General features: G+C 41.9%; 1 protein-coding gene across 1 annotated transcript in view; it reads left to right on the top strand.

Annotated features, from left to right (window-relative positions):
- The first annotated feature begins 531 nt into the window (after positions 1-531).
- LOC133536871 (V-set and transmembrane domain-containing protein 5) overlaps positions 532-27,278 on the top strand; it is a 32,808-nt gene continuing 6,061 nt past the window's right edge. Inside the window, exons 1-3 of the mRNA XM_061877524.1 lie at positions 532-886; positions 12,189-12,515; positions 27,080-27,223. Of these exons, the coding sequence (XP_061733508.1) occupies positions 805-886; positions 12,189-12,515; positions 27,080-27,223 (553 nt within the window). The 5' untranslated portion in view covers positions 532-804. The remainder of the gene's footprint in view (positions 887-12,188; positions 12,516-27,079; positions 27,224-27,278) is intronic.

The following is a 27,278-nucleotide window of genomic DNA, read 5'->3' as shown; positions in this document are numbered from 1 at the left end:
TGAGTGTGAATGTTCTCTGTCTATCTGTGTTGGCCCTGCGATGAGGTGGCGACTTGTCCAGGGTGTACACCGCCTTCTGCCAGAATGCAGCTGAGATAGGCACCAGAGAGCCCCTACGGGACAAGCGGTAGAAAATGGACTGATGGATGGAAAAAATAACAGGATATAAATACAAAATCTGGTTAGTAAAAAGTGTAATTAACCTTTTTTTTTATTATTAAAACAATACCTACGGTTTGCTGTCTTAAATTAATATATTTCCAACTATCAATTAGAAAAAGTTTCAGCTCAGCCTGTCATTGGATGTGACATGGTACAGATGTCCACTTTCAGTCGTGATCACATTGTGTGTGTGCGCCTTTTAAAGTGAAACAAACAAGCAGGTGGAGTGTGAACACACACTTCCTGTTTAGCACGTTCTGCCAGGTGTGTCCCACAATGAGCGGGAGGGGGGGATAAACAAGCAATCCTGCTGGCTATAGTGGGGGAGGGAGTTCATGTCAGGGTGGGTGTGTGTGTTTGTGTGTGTGAAGGAGCGTCAGTTCCAGCAGGACCTTGAGTGCATGTTTACTCAGCAATCACCGGCTCAACCTGTCGGTTAGGTGTGCTCCGGCTGACTGTGTACTGCACAGGTGTGATCACACACTCAGCGAGCACCTGAGAGGGCGAGACCAGTAGGACGACACAAGCCTGAAAGAAGCGCGTGGCAGAACGTGGGGAAACTATCCGGCGAGGACCGTGAGCAGAATGTAGGGAAGACCCGAAGGAGATTCTTCTGGTGCTCTTCAAACCGATGGGTCCGAGATGCTGACGTTGCACTTTAGGCCCTGGGATGTCCACGATGTCGCCCTGCTTCTCAGCGCGGCACTCTACGTGTGTCACATAGGTAAGTGCAACACGTTGGGAAGTCGTGCGGCGCAAAATGTCAAAAGCCCGCACAGCACTCGGGGTGACTGACCTTTTCGGCGTAGAAACGGACAACAAATACAACACAAGAAGGCTAAAGTGACCTTGGAGCAGTGGTATCCAAAGTGCGGCCCGCAGCTAAGTTTTAACAGCCGGCGGCACATTCTGAAACGCTATTGCAAAAAAACATGAAAAAGTAGAATAAGAGAGCAAACAAGTGAAATGTTACGAGAACAAGTTGCAATGTTGACTCTAAGAACACAAAGCTGCCATGCATTGCAAGCTGTTGGTTTGTTTTTTCTTCAAGGGGAACATTATCACCAGACCTATGTAAGCGTCAATATATACCTTGATGTTGCAGAAAAAAGACCATATATTTTTTTAACTGATTTGCGAACTCTAAATGGGTGAATTTTGGCAAATTAAACGTGTTTCTATTTATCGCTCTCGGAGCGATGACGTCAGAATGTGACGTCACCTAGGTAACAAAGCCGCCATTGGCCTTTTATTAACATTTCAATATTTATATGCCATGTCACGATACACGACATATATCTCAATATTTTGCCTTAGCCTTGAATGAACACTTGATGCTAGGGGTGTAACGGTACACAAAAATTTCGGTTCGGTACGTACCTCGGTTCAGAAGTCACGGTTCGGTTCATTTTCGGTACAGTAAGAAAAAAACTAAATATACATTTTTTGATTACTTATTTAACAAATTTGCTAAATCTTCCACCAAAAATAATTTTCTTAGTGGAATATTTGATGTGAAGTAATGTTAAACTTGGATAGATCAATAATTCATAATAACATTGATTTTGATTCAATATTATGTTTTAAACAATGAGAGTTTGAAAAAAGAAAAAACGCAGCTCTGTTTTATTAGTAAACGTTGCAAGTTTTTTGAAATTACATTTAGCCTTTAAGATTTTTTATTTCACTTTTGTTTATGTTTTTTTTTATTTTAATAGTTTTTTTAGAATGTGCCGTGGGCCTTTAAAACATTAGCTTTGTGCCGCAAATGGCCCCCGGGGCACACTTTTGAAACCCCTGCTATAGATAATAAAAAATTAAATCTGATTAATCAAAGGATAAAAAGTAGAGCCTGGCGACGCATGCGCGTTTATCATAACTCTCTTGCTCTGTCTGTCGCTGCCCCTCCCTTCACGAATGTTAACGCTGTGTGCACCACTTTTTTTTTTTTAACCCCCTCTTAACCCTGAACGTACATTGAAAATACATACAACCATAACTTAAAATGCCGGACATTTGAGGCATTTAAGAAACTCCACCTGGACAGCCCTGCAAAGAGGACATATCCAGTGAAAAGAGGAGGTGTGGTCAGTCTATCATAACCAGGCCGTTTTTGCTAGCATACCGTGTGTTGTTGTTTTTTTGATTGATTGAAACTTTTATTAGTAGATTGCACTGTACAGTACATATTCCGTACAATTGACCACTAAATGGTAACACCCCAATAAGTTTTTCAACTTGTTTAAGTCGGGGTCCACGTAAATTAATTCATGGTGCCTCGGTGTGCATTGTTAACACAACGTGCGGTGCGCTACTTACATGTCCGTGTCGTTCGGTTCACCTGCGAACCGAACCGAAACCCCCGTACCGAAACGGTTCAATACAAATACACGTACCGTTACACCCCTACTTGATGCATATAATCACAGCAGTATGATGATTCTATGTGTCTACATTAAAACATTCCTCTTCGTACTGCATTAATGTTTGCTCATTTTAAACTTTCATGCTGAAGGAAATCACAACTTAGTCAATTGACCAAAGCTATATTTATTAAGCAGTTATTAAGCAGTGGCACAAACATTCATGTCATTTCAAAAACAGAAAGTGCAAGATTTTCAGAGACATTTTAAAACAAGCTATTAGTGCACTTTTGTGCATGATGTCACTAAGATGACATATCAAAACAACACTAAATTAAAGTGCAATTTTTGTACAGAATGCCACTACAATAGTTTAAAACATATAAAGTCTACTTTTGTGCATGATGCCATACGATATATTTCAATAAGTGTCAAATAAAAATGAGCTTCATAACAGTGTATGTCCTTCGCTGTGTGGTAGGTTACTGCGGATTTATCTCCTTCTGTTTTAGACTATTTTTTTTTATACGGTGTACATGTGGGAATGGTTGCTTGGGCATTTTGTTGGCTGTGGCACCGGCCAGAGATGTTGACATGCAGAGTTTCAAGCACTTTTCATTCTCTAGCTTTTCAACTGGTGCTACACATTAGCGGTGCTGCTACTTTTTGTAGCAACGCTTTTGCCGCATACTTGTAAAAGATCTTCCCACTTGAAGCCAAACCACCGCCAGACGATGGACCCTGCGCATTTTTCTTGTGCATTAATTCTTCCTTCATTTGTTACCAGATTTGCACCTTCTTTCCCTCGTGTTACCACTCGCACCGCTTCGTTGGCACCATTGCTAACGTTACCCGTGTCGCTACCTCTGCTCAGCGAGAGCGTATGACGTTGCGCGCGCCTCAGTATGTGACGTATTTAAGAAGGTGCGTTTGTTTTAACTATCTTTGAGAAGCAGAGTCAAGAAAGAGTGAGAAACGCATGTAATGTAATGCCCGCAGCTAAAAGCAACTGCGTGAGGACGTATACTCGAATATCACAATATTGCACAGAGACAAACCCACGATATATCGAGTATATCAATATATCGGCCACAGCTCCACAAATTCAGATCTCGATCAGAATTGGTGTAAATGATGTTGAAGACACCTTGAAGTTCTAGATGGGTCAGTACCTATCCGTACCTATTCGTGATTGGGCGCAGCCTGGCGGGAAAAACTTCTCCTCGCCATCAACCAAGAAATGGTCATTACTTTACTTTAAATGGGCCGCTCTCCTTCCAAACGGATATGAGGCTTTAAGGTCAAAAACTTATCATGACTACACATCGACATCGGCACCAAAATCACCGTCTTGCAGTGGAAAATTATAACCGTCACCACGTTTACCCATATGCTTCAATCTTCCCAGATGTTTCGATTGGACGTGGCCGCATGTGGCATGTTTTTCTGCCGACTCGCGTACGACCCAAGTTGCATAAGGGTTGGCTCACCTTCTGCTATGTAGCTAAGATGGCGACTATTAAAGGTAGTTGAGTTCTATCCCTGCACACTCCACATTTGGAGCCCAAGATGTGGCACACTGCCTTTTGTAGTACTTTTCTCTGGAATTCACTTATGCACGTAAAATGAATATGGAAGTATGGAATTGCAGAAATTGAAGCAAAGCCCAAATTTTTACTTGGCAGAGACAATAGGAGAACTAGAATTGGAGCACATGGTAAATCATTCTTCAATCAGCCTGTGCCTGAAAACCTGGTTAAACAGTTTCCAAAAGAAAAATAGAAAATCGTTTGGGCACAAACCAGCATTTTAACAAAGCGAAAATATTTTGCGCAACAATTTAAAGCTAATTGGATTGGAAACCTTGACCGTGTGTCTTTACTGTTTGTTTTCCCACCATGTCAACATAGCTGTTTGTTATGAAACATTACATGTTTACAGATGTACAATTCAATATGACCGAAAAAGAGCGGGAAGAAGCCGACCTCACTTCTTCCTACCCCATCTCCGTGTCTCAGGAATTAATGATACACATTCAACACAAAAACAAGTAACCGGGCAATCAATAACTGCTTTGACGTGGAGATAAAGTGTGGTGTTACCTGTTTAACATGTAAAAAACATTAAATAGAACATACATGTTGCATACTGGATATACTCGATAGAGCAGGGGTCACCAACCTTTTAGAAACCAAGAGCTACTTCTTGGGTACTGATTAAGGCGAAGGGCTACCAGTTTGATACACACTTAAACAATAGCCAGAAATAGCCTATTTGCTCAATTTACCTTTAATAAATACATCTATATATATATAAAAATATATATATAAAATGGTATTTCTGTCTGTCGTTCCGTCGTACATTTTTTTTCCTTTCACGTAAAGTTTTTTGTAGAGAATAAATGATGAAAAAAAACACTAAATGGAACGGTCTAAAAGAGGACAAAACACGAAAAAAATGAAAACTAAATTGTGATACATAGTTTATCTTCAATTTTGACTTTTTGAAATTCAAAATTCAACCGAAAAAAATAAAGAGAAAAACTAGCTAATTCTAATCTTTTTGAAAAAATTAAAAAAAACAGTTTATGGAACTTCATTAGTAATTTTTCCTGATTAAGATGAATTTTCGAATTTTGATGACATGTTTTAAATAGGTTAAAATCCAATCTGCACTTTGTTAGAATATATAACAAATTGGACCAAGCTATATTTGTAACAAAGACAAATCCTTTTTTCTTCTAAATTTTCCAGAACAAATTTTTTTAAAGGAATTCAAAAGACTTTGAAATAAGTTTCAAATTTGATTCTTCAGATTTACTGGATTTGCCAGAATATTTTTTTATTTATTTTAATCATAATAAGTTTGAAGAAATATTTCACAAATATTCTTTGTCAAAAAAACAGAGGCTAAAATGAAGAATTAAATTAAAATGTATTTATTATTCTTTACAATAAAAAAAACAACTTGAACATTGATTTAAATGGTCAGGAAAGAAAAGGAAGGAATTTAAAAGGTAAAAAAGTATATGTGTTTAAAAATCCAAGAATAATTTTTAAGGTTGTATTTTTTCTCTAAAATTGTCTTTCTGAAAGTTATAAGAAGTAAAGTAAAAAAATAAATGAATTTATTTAAACAAGTGAAAAACAAGTTTTGTCTCTCTTAGAATTAAAAATGTCGAGCAAAGCGAGACCAGCTTGCTAGTAAATAAATAAAATTTAAAAAAAATAGAGGCAGCTCACTGGTAAGTGCTGCTATTTTTATAACAGGCCAGCGGGCTACTCATGTGGTCCTTACGGGCTACCTGGTGCCCGCGGGCACCTCGTCAGTGACCCCTGCGATAGAGAATATGGACAAAATAACATCAATTGAAACAATGAGTACAATTACAGGATACATGAAATCAGAGCCTTTAGTTTCGGTGAAATAACGATGGATGAATTATCTGGGAAGAATAATATCTAGACAGTGTGAAATAAAATTAATGAATACATTCTGGATAAATGATATTGCACATTGTTGTTTTCATTAATTAACAATGAAAGATGAATTCGGTAACAACGATATCAGACACTGTGTTTTTTTTGTCAAATAATACATTTTATTAAACACTTGTTTTTGTTCAATACCAATACATGATGAATTCATGATAAATTATATAAAATACTTTGTTTTTTATTAACTGAAAATACATTTGTGAAATTGGGATAAATGATACCAGACACAGCGGTTTTCATTAAATAGTAATAGATTATGAATTAACTATTTTTTTTATCACATATCAATAAATAATTAATTCAGGATCATTATATCAGACATAGTTATTTTAATATTAATAATAATAATAATAATAGTGGATTAGATTTATGTAGCGTTTTTCTATTGATTAGATACGCAAAGCGCTCCGTCAGAAGCCATTATTCATTCACTCCACATTCACACTTAGGTGGTGGTAAGCTACCTTAGTAGCCACAGCTGCCCTGGGATAGACCGACTGAAGCGTGGCTGCCACTTTGCGCCTACAGCCACTCCGACCACCACCTGTCATTCATTCACCGGTGTGAGTGGGCACTGGGAGCAAGGGTGAATGAAGTGTCCTTGCCCAAGAACAAAAAATTAATGAATGAATTTGGGATGAAATATATCAGACGTTGTGGGTTTCATTAACTAATGATACTGTAAACGATCAGTTTGTGATCTATGATATCAGACATTAAATAGCAAAATAATTATGAATTCGGTATCAAAAGCAGCCACGTTTTTTTTTTTTATTAAATACCAATACATGATGAATTTAGGATAAATTATATCAGACACTGCGGTTTTCATTAATAATACTGTAAATGATCAATGCATGATCAATAATGTCTGCTGCTGAACTAATTCTGGATAATGAAATCAGACATTGCTTTTTATGAAATAAGAATACATAAATTAATTCACGGTCAAATATATCAGACATTTTGGGTTTCATTAAATGATGATACTGTAATTGATCAGTTCAGGACTAATTACACCAGAAAATCAGTGCATGTTCATGCAGTAACAAAATTCCACTATAAATGGTAAATGGGTTGTACTTGTATAGCGCTTTTCTACCCCTTTTTAAGGAGCCCAAAGTGCTTTGACAGTATTTCCACATTTGTCCATTCACACACACATTCACACACTGCCATGCAAGACGCTCACCAGGACCCATCAGGAGCAAGGGTGAAGTGTCTTGCCCAAGGACACAACCGACGTGACTAGGATGGTAGAAGGTGGAGATTTGAACCAGTAACCCTCAGATTGCTGGCACAGCCACTCTACCAATTTAGCCACGCCGTCCGTAAGGTGAAATTGCATGCTGGATTTTGATTGACTATCAAAATGTCTGACTGTAAAGAAGACTGATAATGTTCTATTAATAACCAAAGCTTTGGACTTCAAATGTTAAACTACAAAGAGCAAAATTATCTATAATAAGTGTAAAAGCGAAGTGCTGATTGCATCTCACCCCAATATCAGTTTAGCCATCCCTTTAAAATCACATTTCAATAGTTAACATGGGCAGTTATAACGTGGTACCTTAATAGCAGTTCAGTCGACCCTTTTAAGTTACGGTTTAGTAGTTAACATGAATTGAAACCGTGAGTCAGGGTGCTGTGTGGAAAAGCTAAATGCCTGTGTCAGTCAGTCTCCCAGGCACAACCATGTTAAAACTACTGTCTGGAGCAAAGTTCTACTGATCAGTGAAATTCAGTTCAAATGTTTCCAGTAAATAGTGAATTAAAATAATGATTCAAAGAAACTCTGCCAGTAGAGAAGGCTGGCAGTGATCCAATTAAACAAAAGCTTGAAACTTTGAAACTTCAAGAGTTAATTGACTATTCATACTAACTGGATTGAGATTTTATAATAAGATGCTAAACCTTGGTAGATGAGACTGTCTGATAATAAATGTGACATACAACAAAGATCTGATTCCTTATTGTCTGTATAAAGCGGAAAAGCGATCTACCTGGTCGCCCATGCGTACTGTGCCTTCCAGGCAACTTTAGTGGTGGTCTACCCGGCCGTCATTGGGTACTGTGCCTTCCAGGCAACACTGGCGATTGGTCGCCTGGACCTTATAGCCTTATTCAGACCTTATTCAATCAACCCTTTTAAGTTACGGTTCAGTAGCAAACATGGGCACAAATTGCGTCGTCCTTAATACTTGTTCTGCCTCCCCTTTTAAGTTACGGTTCGGTAGTTAACATGGGCGTCAATTGAGTCGTCCTTAATAGCTGTTCAGCTAACCCTTTTAAGTTATGGTTTTAAGAAGAACCAAATGTTGAAACAGTGAGTCAGAATGGTGTGTGGAAAAGCTAAATGCCCGTGTCAGTCTCCCGGACAGTAAATATTGTACAGTAAAAATTTGTAAAAACTTTTTGCAAAATGGAATCGGTGTTCAATGAATTGGTCATTAACTGGTGATTTTGATCAATATCCAATAATTCTCTGACAGTAAAGATTACTAGAAGTCTATAAAAACAAGAGATAAAATGTAAGAGCCAGTGATTGTCACGTGCACATTAGGTATGGTGAAATTTGACATCCGCAATTGACACATCCCTTTGTTCACACCCTGGGAAGTGAGGGGAGCAGTGGGGGCTGAATTAGATGACAGTTAGGTAGCGAGCTTACATAGCGTCCAGTCACAAACAAGAAATAATCGAAGACCAAATAAAAAAAAATGATCAGCAGTGCAGTGATAGCGCCATCAACATCTCCGTGGACCTCTCCTGTTGTTCTAACACCAAGGAAGGACAACACACCCCGATTCTGTGTAGACTACAGGGGCCTGAACATCGAAACCCAGCATGACATATATCCCATGCCCCTTATACATGAGATCCTGGAGTCGTTGCAAGGTGCAAAATAATTCAGCTCCCTTGACCTGCAAATTGGCTATTGGCAGGTTGCCATGGCTGAAGACATCAAGCCGAAAACTGCCATGATCACCCATCTAGGCCTATACCAATTTAAAGTTGTGCCATTTGGACTGCACAATGCTGGGGCGACCTTACAACGCTTAATGGAAACAGTTCTGGGTGAGCTGAGGGGAAGAATCTGTTTTGTATACATTGATGATATCATTGTGTTTTCACAAACCGAAGAACAACACCTCCTTGACCTTAAAGCGGTTTTTGCAAAACTACAACCGGCAAACCTTGCACTCAACATCAAGAAACGCACCTGCTTCAAGATCAGCTCACATTCCTTGGACACCTAATATCAGGCAAAGAAGTGGAAGTAGATCCGGAAAAAATATCAGCAATAACGACAGATCCTCCTCCCATAGACCTGAAGAGTCTTCAAAGGTTTCTTGGTATGGTTAGCTGGTACCACAACTTCATCCCCAGGCTGGCTTACATTTCAGCTCCCCTAAACCAACTAAAGAAGAAGTACGCTTCCTGGGAGGGGATTCCTACCTGCCAGGTGGCCTTCGACCACCTCATAACCATATTGTAGTCACCACCAGTGCTTGCTCAGTCCCGTCCGCAAATCAGTTTACAAGTTTACTGCGATGTCAGTGACTTGGGCCTCAGAGTAGTCCTTATACAGCACCTTGAAAGTGAAGAATGGTCAATTGCCTTTAATTTCAGGGGAGAAACTATTTGCATGGTACCTTAGTAGCAGTTCAGCCAACCCTTTTGAGTTACGGTTTGGTAGTTAACATGGATGCCGATTGAAACCCTGAGTTAGGATGGTGTGTGGAAAAGCTAAATTCCTGTGTCAGTCTCCCCAGATATAATCGTGGTGAAGCAGCAATTAGGATCACAATTCTGCTAAACACTGATGTTGTATACTGGAGTTTGCTAATAATTGGTGCTCAGAATTGACTGTACAAAATTGAAAATAATGTGCAAGATGTTCAGTTCTGTTATTAATTTTGATTTACGTGATGTGCAAACGTCTCTGGTTGTGGGATTTGTAGATTGTAAACATGCTTATGTAGCTTTTTATTCTGATCTAGTGTCTCTGGCAAATCAAATAGTTGATGTAGATGCCCATATTAGCTGTTCAGATTTACTTTATGAAAGAGAAGTGTAGGATACTTCTCTTGTTGCCTTATTTGTATTTGACTATTAAATGTATTTATATTATCATTTGGTGCAGCTGTAGCTGGAGGGGATAGATAGAGAAAAAAAGGAAGACAGAGGGGGAAATTGTGGGGAGAAGAGGGGGATTGAGAGACAAAAACAACAGCATACACAACAACAATAGAGCAACATCAGCAAATACGCTAATGTGTTGCTTCTTAAGTTGAATCTGTTCGATAATTTAGTTCCATATACTTGTATGTACTTTAAAGTTTTTTTGCGTTGTCTGAGCATAAAAATGTTTTTCTTGAGATCCATGTTGCGTCATCGATAGTCGAAAGTAAAAGATTCCTTCACACGCTGGCACCGTCAGTCTTTCAGTGTTCAAATCACTGAGGTTTTTTTTAGTTGCGGATATTCAAACAAAGGCATGCACACTTTTTTATTTTTTTACAGCGTCTTGGCATTCTCAGGAGGAATTCTTTACTTTTGCCTCATAAAGCAAACACACCACCAACAAAACCTGACGGGCTCCTTTGGAGCAATTTAAAGGCGTGTGCCCGCGTAAATACTTACAGCTCTATAGGACCAAAACCACACACACCCCAGTGAGTGTTCCTTAGTCTAGTGGTTCTCAACCTTTTTTCAGTGATGCACCCTCTGTGATTTTTTTTTTAATTCAAGTACCCCCTAATCAGAGCAAAGCATTTTTGGTTGAAAAAAAAAAAGAGATAAAGAAGTAAAACACAGCACTATGTCATCAGTTTCTGATTTATTAAATTGTATAACAGTGCACAATATTGCTCATTTGTAGTGGTCTTTCTTGAACTATTTGGAAAAAAAAGATATTAAAATAACTAAAAACTTGTTGAAAAATAAACAAGTGATTCAATTATAAATAAAGATTTCTACATATAAAAGTAATCATCAACTTTAAGTGCCCTCTTTGGGGATTGTAATAGAGATCCATCTGGATCCATCAACTTAATTGTAAACATTTCTTCACAAAAAAAGAAATATTTAACATCAATATTTATGGAACATTTCCACAAAAAATCCACCTGTCAACACTGAATATCGCATTATTGTATTTTTTTGACAGTTTTTGAACTTACATATTTTAATGACGTATTATTGAATAAATCTATTTATAAAGGATCTTTGAATTGCGTTAACATCGCCGGTAAAACGTGAAGACCAACCGATCGGGACTTTCGCATTGACACTGGATCAATAAGTCAATAACAACAAAACTCAGCTTTGTGATTTCGTTGACTTTATCGTTGGTAATGCATCTGCTTTGAGTGTCGCAGGATATCCAGACATTCTTGCCATCTATGTCGTAGCATCGCCGGTAAAAACCAAACGAGTGACTTTCGCATCTCTTGACACTGAAGCAACTTAAATCCGTCGATTGGTAAGTGTTTTTGTGGCATTAAATGTGGATGGAGGGAAAAGCTGGATGTAAATATAGCTACAAATGAGGCATAATGCACACAGCTAGCCTAAATAGCATGTTAGCATCGATTAGCATGCCGTGCTAATCGATGCACATTCTACGTAAATCAACTTGAATCCGTCCATGATAATGTTGTTACACCCTCCGACAACACACCGACGAGGCATGATGTCTCCAAGGTACGGGCAAACAGTCGAAAAAACGGAAAATAACAGAGCTGATTTGACTCGATGTGGTAGGGAAACACTGCGTTGACGACTGATGTGACGTCACGTTCTGACGTCGTCGCTGAGAGAGCGATAAACAGAAAGGCGTTTAATTCGCCAAAATTCACCCATTTAGAGTTCGGAAATCGGTTAAAAAAATATATGGTCTTTTTTCTGCAACATCAAGGTATATATTGACGCCTACATAGGTCTGGTGATAATGTTCCCCTTTAAAAAAATAATCTCACATACCCTTTGGCATACCTTCAAGTACCCCCAGGGGTACGCGTAACCCCATTTGAGAGCCACTGCCTTTTAGTCTGCTGGGTTTTTGTACTTCCAGCCGTCCCCTGTCTTTTGGAATGACACATTTTAGTTCCTACAGTGCAGATGAATCATTATTAAAGGTTTTGTCTCTCCGTCTTTCAAGCTGGGGCCATCTCCATCCAGTCCGACCTGCACAGTCTCATTCGATCCGTGCAGGAGGACGTGTTCTTCTCCGTGAACGTGACCTGCAGCGGCATTCCCACCATCCAGTGGACCTTCATTTCAAACTCGGTGAGGCGCAGCATCGGCGCCTGGCAGCCGGGGGGGTTCACCAACATCACAGAGGATTACAGCAGCAGGGTGCAGGCCCACCACAACGGCTCCATGGGTCTGTCGGGCCTGCGGCTGCAGGACGGGGGGTATTACGTGGTCACGGTCACGGACGGGACGGGCAACAGCAAGGATGCCGGATTTGTCCTCAAAGTCAATGGTGAGTGGATGAGGACACTAGTGCGGGGAATTTTCGGGCAGATTCCAATTTTTGGGGTGACTGTTTGGTTCAGAATAGTTTCTCGATTCCAGACTATTTTTGTAATATATTATTTGGTGTAGGCAGCTCGGTACGGGAGGGGTTAGTGCATGTGCCTCACAATACGAAGGTTTCGGGTTCGATCCCCGGGCTCGGGGTCTTTCTGTGTGGAGTTTGCATGTTCTCTCTCCGGGTACTCCGGCTTACTCCCACCTCCAAAGACATGCACCTTGGGATAGGTTGATTGGCAACACTAAATTGGCCGTAGTGTGTGAATGTGAGTGTGAATGTTGTCTGTCTATCTGTGTTGGCCCTGCAATGAGGTGGCGACTTGTCCAGGGTGTACACCACCTTCCACCTGAATGCAGCTGAGATAGGCTCCAGCACCCCCCGCGACCCCATAAGGGACAAGCAGAAGTAAATGGATGGATTATTTGGTGTATACATTTTAATAAAACCTTTTCGAAACAGGTTGCAAAAACGCTTCTTGGTTGCTGGCGTACGACTTAAAGAGCGCAGTATTCACTGTAAAAAAAAAAATCCTATTTTTATGGTTAATTTACTCTAAATTGCTACTGTAATTTTTCCATTTTTTTTAAATAGGTTATAAAACTATAGAATTGAAAACATTATCTGTAAATAAACAAACCGCCTGTTATTTTAAGTAATATGCGAGTAATGACAAACTGTATATTTCTATTTTTTTTTACAGAAAAACACCAAATTATACAAATAATTTTCTGTTTTTTGAAATTACTTTCAAATTCATGTAAAATTATAGTCATTAACTTTCATTAAATATGTAACTTGTTATATAAAAGTCTATGTCCAAACTAACAATCTAACAGTTTTATATGTAATTTTAAGGCAAATCTTATTTTTTAAATATTTATGTGTATTTTTACATTCAAGTCGAAAAATATATGTAGCCTGTTATATAAAGGTTTATGCTCATACTAACAATATATCATTTTTCTCTGTAATATGACATACGTTGGTGACTGCAAGACATACTTGATCAACAGCCAACAGCCACACAGGTCACACTGACGGTGGCCGTACAAACAACTTTAACAATGTTACAAATATGCGCAACACTGTGACCCACATCAAACAAGAATGACAAACATTTCAGGAGAACATCTTCACCGTAACACAACAAAAAAAATTCCCGCTGGAGCCTCTCAGCTACAATCAGGCGGAAGGCGGTGTACACCCTGGACAAGTCACCACCTTATCGCAGGGCAAACACAGATAGACAGACAACATTCACACTAGGGTCAATTTAGTGTTCCAATCTACTTATCCCCAGGTGCATGTCTTTGGAGGTGGGAGGAAACCAGAGTATCAATCAAAGCAATCAATCAATCAGTCAATCCAATTTTATTTATATAGCCCTAAATCACGTGTGTCTCAAAGGGTTGCACAAGCCACAACGACATCCTCGGCTCAGATCCCACATCAGGGCAAGAAAAAAACTCAACTCAATGGGATTACAATGAGAAACCTTGGAGTGGACCGCAGATGTGGGGACCCCCGCCCCCTGGGCGACCGGTGCAATGGAGTCTAGTCCACATTGGATCCAACATAATAGTGTGAGAGTCCAATCCATAGTGGGGCCAGTTGATTCCCAAGAATAGATAAAGCAGTTTTGTTTCAGATTTAAGTGACAATACTTTTAGACCTGGGCCGATAACTAATTTCCATGGACACTATATTGACCTACAAATTACTGCCGATATACGATATTATTGCCATTATTTTTTAAGACCACTGACGCAATGATAATACATAATAATGTATGTATATCTTTTCAAGTACAATAAACATGCAATTCTCGTATATTTCAACGTTGTAATTGGAATGAAAACTTTTAATTAACAATGAAACAGTCTTTGTTAGCAACATTTTGCACTTGAATAAAACCCAACCAAAAGCAATAAAATATGTTATATATAGTTATGATTATAGAAACCCACATATGTGTGTTTTAAAAGTGCATAGTTGTTCATACTGATGTTTGTGCCTCCATTAAACCTAAATTCTATAGAATGGTTCTTACCCAGGCTTCACGGTGGCAGAGGGGTTAGTGCGTCTGCCTCACAATACGAAGTTCCTGCAGTCCTGGGTTCAAATCCAGGCTCGGGATCTTTCTGTGTGGAGTTTGCATGTTCTTCCCGTGAATGCCTGGGTTCCCTACGGGTACTCCGGCTTCCTCCCACTTCCAAAGACATGCACCTGGGGATAAGTTGATTGGAAACACTAAATTGGCCCTAGTGTTTGAATGTGAGTGTGAATGTTGTTTGTCTATCTGTGTTGGCCCTGCGATGAGGTGGCGACTTGTCCAGGGTGTACCCCGCCTTCCGCCCGATTGTAGCTGAGATAGGCGCCAGCGCCCCCCGCGACCCCAACAGGGAATAAGCAGTAGAAAATGGATGGATGGATGGGTTCTTACCCAACATCCATCCATTTTCTACCGCTTATTCCCTTTGGGGTCGCTGGTGCCTATCTCAGCTACAATCGGGCAGAAGGCTGGTATACACCCTGGACAAGTCGCCACCTTATCACAGGGCCAACACAGATGGACAGACAACATTCACACACTAGGGCCAATTTAGTGTTGCCAATCAACTTATCCCCAGGTGCATGTCTTTGGAGGCGGGAGGAAGCCGGAGTACCCGGAGAGAACCCAGGCTGTCACTGGGAGAAAATGCAAACTCCACCCAAAGATCCCAGGATTGTCAGGACCTTCGTATTTTGAGGCAGACGCACTAACTCCTGTTCCACCGTGCTGCCCAGCTTTACAATATATAATATAATATAATATAATAATAGAACTATATAATACTAAATAGTATAGAAATGTAAAAAAATACTCTGAGAAAACAAACAAATACAATACTAAAAAAATACCATAGCAAACACCATTATAAAAAGTTGTTGTTTATACACACCCCCCAAAAAAATTTCAAATGCGAAAAAAAAAAACAAGACTAAAAAATAACAATTTTTATTATTGATTTTCAAAATTTATGAATTCATCGAAATAAATAAAAATTGTGATTTGAATATGAAACAATTTTTTAGCATTCCAACACTCCTACATGCATGCTCTGTTAAAGGCCTACTGAAATGAGATTTTCTTATTTAAACGGGGATAGCAGGTCCATTCTATGTGTCATACTTGATCATTTCGCGATATTACCATATTTTTGCTGAAAGGATTTAGTAGAGAACATCCACGATAAAGTTTGCAACTTTTGGTGCTAACAGAAAAGCCTTGCCTTTACCGGAAGTCGCAGACGATGACGTCACTCGTTGATGGCTCCTCACATCCTCACATTCTTTTTAATGGGAGCCTCCAACAAAAACAGCTATTCGGACCGAGAAAGCGACAATTTCCCAATTATTTTGAGCGAGGATGAAAGTTTCGTGTTTGAGGATATTGATAACGACGGACTAGAAAAAAAAAAAAAAACGCGATTGCATTGGGACAAATTCAGATGTTTTTAGACACATTTACTAGGATAATTCTGGGAAATCCCTTATCTTTCTATTGTGTTGCTAGTGTTTTAGTGAGTTTAACAGTACCTGATAGTCGGAGGGGTTTGTCCACGGGTGTCTTGACGCCAGTGTCTCAGGGAAGTCGACGGCAGCTTTATGGACGGCACAAGCTCAGCTGATCTCCGGTAAGAAGCGACTTTTTACTATAATTTTCTCACCGCAACCTGCTGGTTGACAAATGGTCGGGATCCATGGTCGCTGTGTAAAGTTTCACCTCCGGGAATTTTAAACAAGGAATCACTGTGTGTTTGTGTGGCTAAAGGCTAAAGCTTCCCAACTCCATCTTTCTATTTTGACTTCTCCAATATTAATTGAAAAAATTGCAAAAGATTCAGCAACACATCTCTCCAAAATACTGTGTAATTATGCGGTTAAAGCAGACGACTTTTAGCTGTGTGTGTGTTCAGCACTCATATTTCCTAACAGCCTGTGACATCACGCGTACACGTCATCATTACACGACGTTTTCAAGAAAAAACTCCCGAGAAATTTAAAATTGCAATTAAGTAAACTAAAAAGGCCGTATTGGCATGTGTTGCAATGTTAATATTTCATCATTGATATATAAACTATCAGACTGCATGGTGGGTAGTAGTGGGTTTCAGTAGGCTTTTAAAGGCTTCACTTTAGAAATCATTATTTACTTTAATTAGTTAAACCTTATTTTTACCTCCATCCATCCATTTCTACCGCGTGTACCGTTCAGGGTCGTGGGGGTGGGTGTGCTGGAGCATACCTCAGCTGCATTCAGGCGGGGTACACCCTGGACAAGTCGCCATCTCTTATTAGTTAATAAAAAAATAAAATTTTTGAATTTTTTCTCCCCACAAATTCCTCCCCCTTTAAAGAAAAGGCCCACATTGTCCACGATCATTCCCTGGCACATTTCCATGTCCTGGATGTCTAACACAACTAACTGGTTTTTCCTAGTAACTTTGCCAAGTATCTGTCGCTGTGACATGTAAATTAGTTGTTTATCTACAGTATGCTTTACATTTTAAAAAGACTATGGACGTGTTTCAATTCGCACCATAGGGCTTGAAAGGCCACATGAATTTGCAATGCATTGCCGGGTGTCCATTTTTTCTGGACATAGCTTTTGCGAGCGAGAGCAACAAACTGGATTAAAATGGATTAGTTAATTAATTTATTTTTAAATCAAGGCACCGATTTGTGAGGGCGTGACTTAATCGCAAGGCATTAAAAAAAAGTAGACCTAAAAAGTATTTATCATTCATTTTCACTACGACGTCACTTGGTTGACATTCGCGGCTCTCGAGGATTTTGCGCGATGACGTCGGCTGCTGCGGTTTCAGTATGGAGAAAGAAAACAACCTTCAGCAACTCGAAAAGCACTTTTTATTTAACAGACTCTTTCTGCACCGGCTGTCCAAAGGTGTAAAGACAGTTTCTGTTTTCACAATAAAAGCGCTACTCCATCCTGCCTGTGCTAACAAAATAAGTCTCAAAAAAACTAGCGCATATAAGCTAGCACAGACCTTGGCAAATTAAGGGTCGTTAAGCTTTTCAATCTGGCCCGCCGGACATTCCCAAATATATTATTTTACATCTTTAAGATGGAAAGTGTAGCTGTGTAGCATTATGATGTGCACTGATGTTTCAAATGACCATAAGTCTTGAACTATACAACATATTCCAATGGTTGGAATCTGCGCTTTTGCGTGATATTTTAGTGACTCGTCTTGCCCTGGTACCAATGTTATTTCGATACTTTTCCAAATAAAGGAGACCAGAAGAAATTGCTTTACTGGCTTTATTTTAAAGGGGAACATTATCACCAGACCTATGTAAGCGTCAATATATACCTTGATGTTGCAGAAAAAAGACCATATATTTTTTTAACCGATTTCCGAACTCTAAATGAGTGAATTTTGGCGAATTAAACACCTTTCTATTATTCGCTCTCACCTAAGTAGTCAGTCCGCCATTTTCTCAAACACATTACAAACATCGAGTCTAATCAGCTCTGTTATTTTACGTTTTTTCAACTGTTTTCCGTACCTTGGAGACATCATGCCTTGTCGGTGTGTTGACGGAGGGTGTAACAACACAATCAGGGACGGATTCAAGTTGACTTACATGTAGTGTGCTTCGATTAGCACGGCATGCTAATCGATGCTAACATACTATTTAGGCTAGCTGTATGTACATTTGTAAATATATTTGCATCCAGCCTTTCTCTCCCCCCACATTTAATGCCAAACAAACACATACCAATCGGCAGATTTAAGTTGCTCCAGTGTCACAAGATGCGAAAGTCCCGATCGCTTGGTCTGCACATTTTACCGGCGATGCTAAGACAGACATGGCACAGAGATGTATGGACATCCTGCGACACTCAATCGAAAGCGATCGCCAAATAGCGTCAATAGCTATTCGCTCAATAGCTTCAGTTTCTTCTTCAATTTCATTTTCGCTATCTGCCTCCATACTCCAACCCTCCGTTTCAATACGTGCGTAATCGGTTGAATCGCTTAAGCCGATGAAATCCGAGTCTGAATCCGAGCTAATGTTGCTATATCTTGCTGTGCTATCCGCCATGTCGGCATCACTAAATGACGTCACAGGAAAATGGATGATGGATTTAAAGATAGGGAAAATCAGGCACTTTAAAGCCTTTTTTCAGGATATTCCATGATGGGTAAAATCTTGAAAAAAACTTTGAAAAATAAAATAAGCCACTGGGAACTGATTTTTATTGGTTTTAACCTTCTGAAATTGTGATAATGTTCCCCTTTAACAAAAAATTCTCAGGGGGTGGCGTACCTGTACTTTTCAGAGGCGGTATTGTACTGAATATGATTCATTAGTATCGCAGTACTATACTAATACCCAAATACAGTACAACTCTACTAGTTACTATGGTAATCTACATCACAGCAGGTCAGACGAGGCACCAAGCAGTGTGGGTGGGGAGCGTTTCCACAGAGTGTTTCACGAGCGGCCAGCCTGAAATGTGGGTCCCAGAATCAGACGTGGAAGGACATTTTTACAAGAATGTTCTAAAGCTTAGTGATATAATACATACAGTATATCAGATTGTAGATGTTTTTTGTTTTTTTACCCTTCACGTTCATATTTTGCTGTGTTTGTTTCATTTTGCTTGATTGTAAAGTATGGTGATTGTGAGCGGATGTGACGTTCATATGTTCTCAATATTCAAGGTTTTATCTTTCATAGAGAAAATACAGTTCCATTCCGTTTTTATGGCGGTCTGTCATAACATTTTTAGCATTCAATCAGACTTCATTGTGAGGTTTTGTATAAGTTTTCCTAAAAAAAAACAAAAAAAACAAAACGGGCCCAAGACATTTTTTTCTTTAAATTTGGCCCCCCGAGTCAAAATAATTGCCCAGGTCTGAGCTAGTAGCTGAAAAGTTAACTCCAATATGTCTTATAAAGCAGGGGTCTCCAACCTTTTTTTGCACCAGGGACCAGTTTAATGTAGGCGTTATTTTCACAGACCGGCCTTTCATGTGTGGCAGAAAGATATAGCAAATAAGTGCATGAAAAAACTCACCATAACATTTCATTAGTGGGAGACCCTTGTTAGGGCCTGATAGAGGAGGTAACCCCAGGATGCAAAGACAGAAGGCAAGGTAGAATTACAAAAAGGGAAACATTTAATAAGTCCAAAAATTGTAACAAAAGGCGATGGGGCAGAAGTGCACACCATGAATAAACAAACAAAAACAGGTTCCTCAGTGGTCCGCAAGGGAGAAAGCCCGAGCACACTGAGCACAGCAAAGAGTCCAACACTGAATCCTCTTTACCTCAGGGAGGCTAATAAGTAAACAGAAAGAGTTGAGGGATTACAGGACTAAGGAGAGACAACATACTAGAGCTGACGAAGTGAAGCAGGTGCATGCACGTGGGAGGCGCAGGAGACAATAACCGGCAGGACCCAGCTGTCGGTGACAAGCTTAAATACTCATAAGGATTTGTTGCAGGTGTGCCTCGCTGGGGACTAATTAACTGAGGAAAAGAGACACCATAAAAGGAAAACAGACACCATAAAAGAGAAGGCAAGGAAATGACAAAACAAAACACCCTGGCCATTTCCCTTAGCAAAAAAGCTTTCCGTAGACTTTTTTCTTTTGCTCATTTATTGGTAGTAGTCGGCTTTGTTTTGCCTTTAGTATCTGATGGGTTATAGGTGATACATCACATTTAAGGACAAGAGCATCGTTACATTAGGAAGCTAGAATACTTGACATTAGTTCTAATAGGGGCTTCACGGTGGCAGAGGGGTTAGTGCGTCTGCCTCACAATACTAAGGTCCTGAGTAGTCCTGGGTTCAATCCCAGGCTCGGGATCTTTCTGTGTGGAATTTGCATGTTCTCCCCGTGAATGCGTGGGTTCTCTCCGGGTACTCCGGCTTCCTCCCACTTCCAAAGACATGCACCTGGGGATAGATTGATTGGCAACACTAAATTGGCCCTAGTGTGTGAATTTGAGTGTGAATGTTGTCTGTCTGTCTTTCTATCTGTGTTGGCCCTGCGATGAGGTGGCGACTTGTCCAGGGTGTACCCTGCTTTCCGCCCGATTGTAGCTGAGATAGGCACCAACGCCCCCCGCGATCCCAAAGGGAACAAGCGGTAGAAAATGGAAGGATGTATAGTTCTAATAGTGAAGTGAAGTGAAATCTATTTATATAGCGCTTTTTCTCTAGTGACTGAAAGCACTTTACACAGTGGAACCCAATATCTAAGTCACATTTAAACCAGTGTGGGTGGCACTGGGAGCAGGTGGGTAAAGTGTCTTTCCCAAGGACACAACGGCAGTGACTAGGATTGCGGAAGCGGGGATCGAATCTGGAACCCTCAAGTTGCTGGCACGGCCACTCTACCAACCGAGCTATCCCGCCCCATTTCACAGTGTGATTTTACATAATAGATTTCTGTGAGTTACTCATTTAATTCTAAAAATTCCATCCATCCATCCATCTTCTTCCGCTTATCCGAGGTCGGGTCGCTGGGGCAACAGCCTAAGCAGGGAAACCCAGACTTCCCTTTCCCCAGCCACTTCGTCTAGCTCTTCCCGGGGGATCCCGAGGCGTTCCCAGGCCAGCCGGGAGAAATAGTTTTCCCAACGTGTCCTGGGTCTTCCCCGTGGCCTCCTACCGGTTGGATGTGCCCTAAACACATCCCTAGGGAGGCGTTCGGGTGGCATCCTGACCAGATGCCCGAACCACCTCATCTGGCTCCTCTCGATGTGGAGGAGCAGCCGCTTTACTTTGAGTTCCTCCCGGATGGTAAAGCTTCTCACCCTATCTCTAAGGGAGAGCCCCGCCACACGGCGGAGGAAACTCATTTTGGCCGCTTGTACCCGTGATCTTATCCTTTCGGTCATGACCCAAAGCTCATGACCATAGGTGAGGATGGGAATGTAGATCGACCGGTAAATTGAGAGTTTTGCCTTCCGGCTCAGCTCCTTCTTCACCACAACGGATCGGTACAACGTCCGCATTACTGAAGACGCCGCACCGATCCGCCTGTCGATCTCACAATCCACTCTTCCCTCACTCGTGAACAAGACTCCTAGGTACTTGAACTCCTCCACTTGGGGCAGGGTCTCCTCCCCAACCCAGAGATGGCACTCCACCCTTTTCCGGGCGAGAACCATGGACTCGGACTTGGAGGTGCTGATTCTCATTCCGGTCGCTTCACACTCGGCTGCAAACCGATCCAGTGAGAGCTGAAGATCCCGGTCAGATGAAGTCATCAGGACCACATCATCAAAAAGCAGAGACCTAATCCTGCGGTCATCAAACTGGAACCCCTCAACGCCTTGACTGCGCCTAGAAATTCTGTCCATAAAAGTTATGAACAGAATCAATGACAAAGGACAGGCTTGGCGGAGTCCAACCCTCACTGGAAATGTGTTCGACTTACTGCCGCCAATGCGGACCAAGCTCTGGCACTGATCGTACAGGGAGCGGACCGCCACAATAAGACAGTCCGATACCCCATACTCTCTGAGCACTCCCCACAGGACTTCCCGAGGGACACGGTCGAATGCCTTCTCCAAGTCCACAAAGCACATGTAGACAGGTTGGGCAAACTCCCATGCACCCTCAAGAACCCTGCCGAGAGTATAGAGCTGGTCCACAGTTCCACGACCAGGACGAAAACCACACTGTTCCTCCTGAATCCGAGGTTCGACTATCCGGCGTAGCCTCCTCTCCAGTACACCTGAATAAACCTTACCGGGAAGGCTGAGGAGTGTGATCCCACGATAGTTGGAAGACACCCTCCGGTCCCCCTTCTTAAAGAGAGGAACCACCACCCCGGTCTGCCAATCCAGAGGTACCGCCCCCGATGTCCACGCGATGCTGCAGAGTCTTGTCAACCAAGACAGCCCCACAGCATCCAGAGCCTTAAGGAACTCCGGGCGGGTCTCGTCCACCCCCGGGGCCTTGCCACCGAGGAGCTTTTTAACTACCTCAGCGACCTCAGCCCCAGAAATAGGAGAGTCCACCACAGATTTCCCAGGCACTGCTTCCTCATAGGAAGACGTGTTGGTGGGATTGAGGAGGTCTTAGAAGTATTCCTTCCACCTATCCACATCATCCGCAGTTGAGGTCAGCAGAATACCATCCGCATCATACACGGTGTTGATAGTTCACTGCTTCCCCTTCCTGAAGCGGTGGACGGTGGTCCAGAATCGCTTCGAAGCCGTCCGGAAGTCGTTTTCCATAGCTTCCCCGAACTCCTCCCATGTCCGAGTTTTTGCCTCAGCGACCGCTGAAGCCGCACACCGCTTGGCCTGTCGGTACCTGTCCACTGCCTCCGGAGTCCTATGAGCCAAAAGGACCCGATAGGACTCCTTCTTCAGCTTGACGGCATCCCTCACCGCTGGTGTCCACCAAGGGGTTTTAGGATTGCCACCCCGACAGGCACCAAATACCTTGCGGCCACAGCCCCGATCAGCCGCCTCGACAATAGAGGTGCGGAACATGGTCCACTCGGACTCGATGTCCAGCACCTCCCTCGTGACATGTTCGAAGTTCTTCCGGAGGTGGGAATTGAAACTTTCTCTGACAGGAGACTCTGCCAGACGTTCCCAGCAGACACTCACAATGCGTTTGGGCCTGCCAGGTCGGTCCGGCATCCTCCCCCACCATCGCAGCCAACTCACCACCAGGTGGTGATCGGTAGAAAGCTCCGCCCCTCTCTTCACCCGAGTGTCCAAAACATAAGGCCGCAAATCCGATGACACAACTACAAAGTCGATCATGGAACTGCGGCCTAGGGTGTCCTGGTGCCAAGTGCACATATAGACACCCTTATGTTTGAACATGGTGTTTGTAATGGACAAATTGTGACGGGCACAAAAGTCCAATAACAAAATACCACTCGGGTTCAGATCCGGGCGGCCATTCTTCCCAATCACGCCTCTCCAGGTTTCACTGTCGTTGCCAACATGAGCGTTGAAGTCCCCCAGTAGGACAAGGGAATCACCCGGGGGAGCACTTTCCAGTACTCCCTCGAGTGTATCCAAAAAGGGTGGGTACTCTGAACTGCTGTTTGGTGCGTAAGCACAAACAACAGTCAGGACCCGTCCCCCCACCCGAAGGCGGAGGGAGGCTACCCTTTCGTCCACTGGGTTGAACTCCAACGTGCAGGCTTTAAGCCGGGGGGAAACCAGAATTGCCACCCCAGCCCGTCGCCTGTCACTGTCGGCAACGCCAGAGTGGAAGAGGGTCCAGTCCCTCTCGAGAGAAGTTGTTCCAGAGCCCTTGCTGTGCGTCAAAGTGAGTCCGACTATATCCAGCCGGAACTTCTCCACCTCGCGCACTAACTCAGGCTATTTCCCCCCTAGTGAGGTGACGTTCCACGTCCCAAGAGCTAGCTTCTGTAGCCGAGGATCAGACGGCCAAGTGCCCTGCCTTCGGCTGCCGCCCAGCTCACATTGCACCCGACCTCTATGGCCCCTGCTATGGGTGGTGAGCCCATTGGAGGGGTGACCCACGTTGCCTCTTCGGGCTGCGCCCGGCCGGGCCCCATGGGAACAGGCCCGGCCACCAGGCGCTCGCCATCGTGCCCCACCTCCGGGCCTGGCTCCAGAGGGGGGCCCCGGTGACCCGCGTCCGGGCGAGGGAAATCTGGTCCATGTTTTGTCTTCTTCATAGAGGTCTTCGAGCTGCTCTTTGTCTGATCCCTCACCTAGAACCTGTTTGCCTTGAGAGACCCAACCAGGGGTCATAAAGCCCCCGGATAACATAGCTCCTAGGATCATTGGGACACGCAAACTCCTCTACCACGATAAGGTGGCAGCTCAAAAGTTATGTATTCATATTTTGTGCAATATTTCATACGTCGATACACTGTTAGCTTTTTTGGTCCAATTCTCCAATGTGTAAATACATCTGTTATTGCTAACTACTTTTGTAATTGGACGACGTGCAATAACACCAGCACTTTAACTTACCAGGCCAAAGGAGAATTGATTACCGTGTACCCTGACTTAAACAAGTTGAAAAACTTGGTTGGGTGTTACCATTTAGTGGTCAATTGTACGGAATATGTACTGAACTGTGTAAACTGTACTGTTTCATATAATGTATTCTCTTCCTTTACAATCTACTAATAAAAGTTTCAATCAATCAAATCCATCTTCCCTATGCACTTTAACTCCTGTGGTCGCTCTGTTCCTCATCTACCCTGATCTTAGGTCATCAACCTACACTGCAAAAAGTCAGTGTTCAAAAATAGGGGGAAAAAAATACAAAAATGAGGGGTATTTTAATTAAACTAAGGAAAATGATCTACCAATAGAACAAGAAAATTCGGCCCGTCAAGACTTTCCAAAACAAGCAAAATGAGCTAACCTCAATGAAAACCAAAATACCTTAAAATAAGTATATTTTCCCTAATAACAAGTGCACTTTTCTTGGTAGAAAAACAAATGAGACCTTTTTGCTTAATATGTTAAAAAATATTCTTAAATTAAGTAAATGCTAGTGCCATTATCTTGACATAATGATATGAGCTCAGCATCATGATTTTTTTTCATGCTTGAAATAAGAAATGATTACTTTAAAAAAGTAGTTTTATACTTGTGAGTGTTGATGACACAGCTTTGCAACAGTTAATAGCCTAGTTCAGGGGTCTCAGACACGCGACCCGCGGGCCAATTGCGGCCCGCGAGACGTTATTTTGCGGCCCCCACCTTAATATGAAAGTTTTATGTTAGTGCGGCACGCAAGTTTTATATGAATGGCGCTTGACAGCGTTGTGTTATTTGGGTCCAAAATGGCTCTTTCAATGTTCTGGGTTGCCTACCCCTGCGTTAGTGGAAAAGCGGCAAATGAGTGAAAGCGACAGAGACGTTGCCATGGAGACAAGGGTTTTCTTACGTGCCTGGCTGCAGTCACACCGCGACACCTGTCCGTCAGTTATAACAGTCCCGATAACATGGACTAATTCAAACCGTTATTTGTTTTCTTTATTGTTTAATTTGCATTGCCTCACATGATGAACACTACATATATTTTTAAGTGATGCCGGATAACACTCCGGGAGCCATCACTTTTTTGCGCTCGCTATCCCGGTACATTCCCGGCTTTTATCCGCCGACCGCCGTGTCGCGGTAGGGAGGAAAAGCTGAACGACACACATTGCGGAAATAACATCATTCTCCGTGCGTCAGCTAAATACAAATATATTCCACAACCCCAAACATGTCTTTTTCAAAGCCTGCAGTGAAGAAAAAGGTTAGTGATGTTGTGCAAAGACAATTCCAGGAAAAGTGGGAGATGCAATATTTCTTTGTTGAGCACAGGTGTCTTATTTGCACAGAAAAAGTTGCGGTGTACAAGGAAAACATTTTGAAACGTCATTATACAACTAGACATGCTAAGGAGTATGCAACATTTTTTTTAAGAAATCTTTTCTCGCGGCCCAGCCTCACCCAGACTCGGCGTCCAGTGGCCCCCAGGTAAATTGAGTTTGAGACCCCTGGTCTAGTTTAAAGCATGTTTTACTCAATACAGGTCTTAAACTCTCAGCAACAAGCTGTAATATCTAACTGGGATCATTTAGGACCAAAACCCCTAAAACAAGTAAAACACTCTAACATAAAATCTTCTTAGTGAGAAGAATTATCTTATCAGAAAGAAAATAAGCAAATATAACCCTTATTTGAGATATTTCATCTTACTTAGATTTCAGTTTTTGCAGTGTAGCTAGATGGAACCTAGCTTTTGGCTAAGATTTGGCACCTTAATATTCTATGTTTAATAATCTGCTATGTGACAAAGATGTAGAAAATATAGCAAATGGCGACTTCCTATTAAGAGGAAGTTTATTGGTGTGTCTGGTGGGACTGACCTAAGTTATGTAGGAGAAAATGCGGTCGGTTATGAATTATTTAATGTCTATGCGCGGCCCGGGGACCACTGCACTAAAGGGTATGAAAACAAGTAAGGAAGCCGGACAAATAAAAAGATAAAAACAACCACTTTCATGTGGTGTTAGAAAGAGAGAGCGATTTTTCCCCCCTCAATGTAAAATCGAAGTTGTGGGGCTTATCAGCACCTACTATGAATCCTGTCTGACTACAAGCAATGCAAGTTCTCAAAATGAGGGAATACACCAACTTGTAGAAGTTTCTTTCAGCACGGTGTGGTGTAAGGCAGGAGGCTGTTGCAAACAAAACAAAAAACCTGTGTAAGCAGTTATTGTCAAACATGAGCAACATCAAATCCAAATACAGCACACGCCTCACAGATAAGAGCTTGCAGTGTAATATCGCTAATATAGACACTTACATCATGTGTTGCTTTCATTATAAGGCTTTTCATTTTTGCGGCTCCAGACAGATGATTTTTGCACTTTGTGTGCACAATGTGGCGTCATTACTGTCTTACATGCTCAACAAAAAAAATCCCTCCTTGTTATATTTACAAGACAGCTGTCTCTCTCTCTCCTGCACAGAGGTGCTGTACGAGGACCTCCAGTACTTGTCGGTGTCTGCCTTGGCGTTGGGCTGCTTGGCGGGGCTCCTCATGCTGGGCATGTGGCTCACCAACAAGGCCTACAGGAGGATAGCGGCCTGGAGACGCAGGAAGCAGATGCCTGGTGAGAGTCATGTGACCAATGGAAGTGATTGACTGAAGCTGCATTGTTTATTCGG

Source organism: Nerophis ophidion, linkage group LG18 (assembly GCF_033978795.1).
Source record: "Nerophis ophidion isolate RoL-2023_Sa linkage group LG18, RoL_Noph_v1.0, whole genome shotgun sequence".
Classification (NCBI taxonomy): Eukaryota; Metazoa; Chordata; class Actinopteri; order Syngnathiformes; family Syngnathidae; genus Nerophis; species Nerophis ophidion.
The sequence above is the reverse complement of the archived record's forward strand: the minus strand, read 5'-3'. Positions and strand labels throughout refer to the sequence as shown.